At 50.7% G+C, this 1,612-nt stretch overlaps 1 protein-coding gene across 1 annotated transcript in view; it reads left to right on the top strand.

Moving 5' to 3' along the window:
- The first annotated feature begins 616 nt into the window (after positions 1-616).
- The window catches only part of PHACADRAFT_247634 (uncharacterized protein), a 2,375-nt gene continuing 1,379 nt past the window's right edge, over positions 617-1,612 (top strand). Inside the window, exons 1-6 of the mRNA XM_007390555.1 lie at positions 617-790; positions 848-989; positions 1,038-1,151; positions 1,207-1,261; positions 1,319-1,439; positions 1,492-1,580. Coding sequence (XP_007390617.1) covers positions 728-790; positions 848-989; positions 1,038-1,151; positions 1,207-1,261; positions 1,319-1,439; positions 1,492-1,580 — 584 coding nt within the window. The 5' untranslated portion in view covers positions 617-727. The remainder of the gene's footprint in view (positions 791-847; positions 990-1,037; positions 1,152-1,206; positions 1,262-1,318; positions 1,440-1,491; positions 1,581-1,612) is intronic.

Genomic DNA, 1,612 nt, shown 5'->3' with positions numbered 1-1,612 from the left:
AAGCTTTGGTATAATAAAATGTGCAAGATGCCGGTGGTTGAGTCGTGGGTATGAAGAGAGTCTCTCACAAGTGCCTTTAGAGGAATCTGTCGTCGTCCGTACTGAATATATTCCGTCTTAGAATTTTCTCAACCGACCAGGTGGGGCTTGCCGAACGGCAACTTCCCCTGATAATCACGTGCTTGATGACGTGAGACGCGTGGATACCACATACACGGAACGAGGCATGAATCACAAAATCATCAGCATAACGACAACAGATAAACTTTTTTCTTCATCTTCTTCGAAGAGCAACAAGCAGTGCTCAGCCAGTCATATATTTTAACGCACACTGCTGCAATAAGAATCCTCGCATCTGGGCTGCATTTCGAGCTAAGACATGTGACTAACATCATACTGAGATGTCTTGAGAAGTTGAGATGTATCAGGTTGTTCGACCACGACCAGGTGGAACCGTCTATACGCCAACTCTCGCGGAGGAATATTCCAATTTCCATCTTCGTCCTCGCTTTCCTTTCTCGGACGGCACATGATCGATCGCAGCCTAGATCTGCGAGCAATTACACAAGCGCCCGTTTTTCCTTCAGCACCTCACTGCAGCCGCGCACAGGACATACCATCTTGCGCTGGAGAAGTTAGAACTATCTAGGGTCTAATCATAATCTACCGCATATTCTTACCACTGGAACTACTGGACGGCCAAGCTGCCATCTAGGCATTTGACATCATGAAGCTGGACGCCACGGATCTGAGGTATCTCACCTCTGAAGAGTTTCGGGTTCTCACAGCGGCAAGCCATCGTGCACTAAAATTTTCTGTATAGGATAAGCTAACGTGCAGAGGCTAGGTTGAGATGGGCTCCAAGAACCACGAAGTAGTGCCGACACCGCTCGTTGTCCAGATCTCGGGCCTCCGAAATGGGGGTGTGAACAAGGTCTTGGGCTCCCTGGCCAAGCGCAACCTTGTCGCAAAAGTGCAGAACGCGCGATGTAGGCCCCTTTTCCGCTATCCCAGCAGAGTTCCTAATAACCTCTTAGATGACGGCTATCGCTTGACCTATGGCGGCTACGATTACTTGGCCATGCGGGCGTTGTCGAAGAGGGATACCATGTATTCTGTAGGGAACCAGATTGGGGTCGGAAAGGAGTCAGGTGAATGGCGCGACCTCATCCCTCTTTTCCCAACGACGCTAATGACCTATGACAGACATCTACATCGTCGCAGATAACGAAGGGAAAGAGATGGTCCTCAAGCTTCACCGGTGCGTCATAGCTGCAGTTAGGCTCGCACAAAATTGGCTCACCCGACCCGCCCGCAGACTAGGCCGGATATCGTTCCGCTCGGTCAAGGAGAAGCGTGATTACATGGGCAAGCGCAAGTCGGCGTCGTGGATGTACATGTCACGTCTCGCCGCACAAAAAGAATACGCCTTTATGAAGGCAAGCATATCTTTTAGTCATTGCCGGCCTGGTCTTACGGACACTTCGACAGGTCCTTTACGAGCATGACTTCCCGGTGCCTCGCCCGATAGACCAGGCACGGCACACGATTTTGATGGAGTTCATTGATGCGTACCCTCTGTGACGTGCCTGTGTCACCAGCCCCATTTCGT

The sequence above is a fragment of the Phanerochaete carnosa genome, assembly GCF_000300595.1.
Source record: "Phanerochaete carnosa HHB-10118-sp unplaced genomic scaffold PHACAscaffold_1, whole genome shotgun sequence".
Lineage (NCBI taxonomy): Eukaryota > Fungi > Basidiomycota > Agaricomycetes > Polyporales > Phanerochaetaceae > Phanerochaete > Phanerochaete carnosa.
Note: the sequence above shows the minus strand (reverse complement) of the source record. Positions and strands in the feature narration are given on the sequence as shown.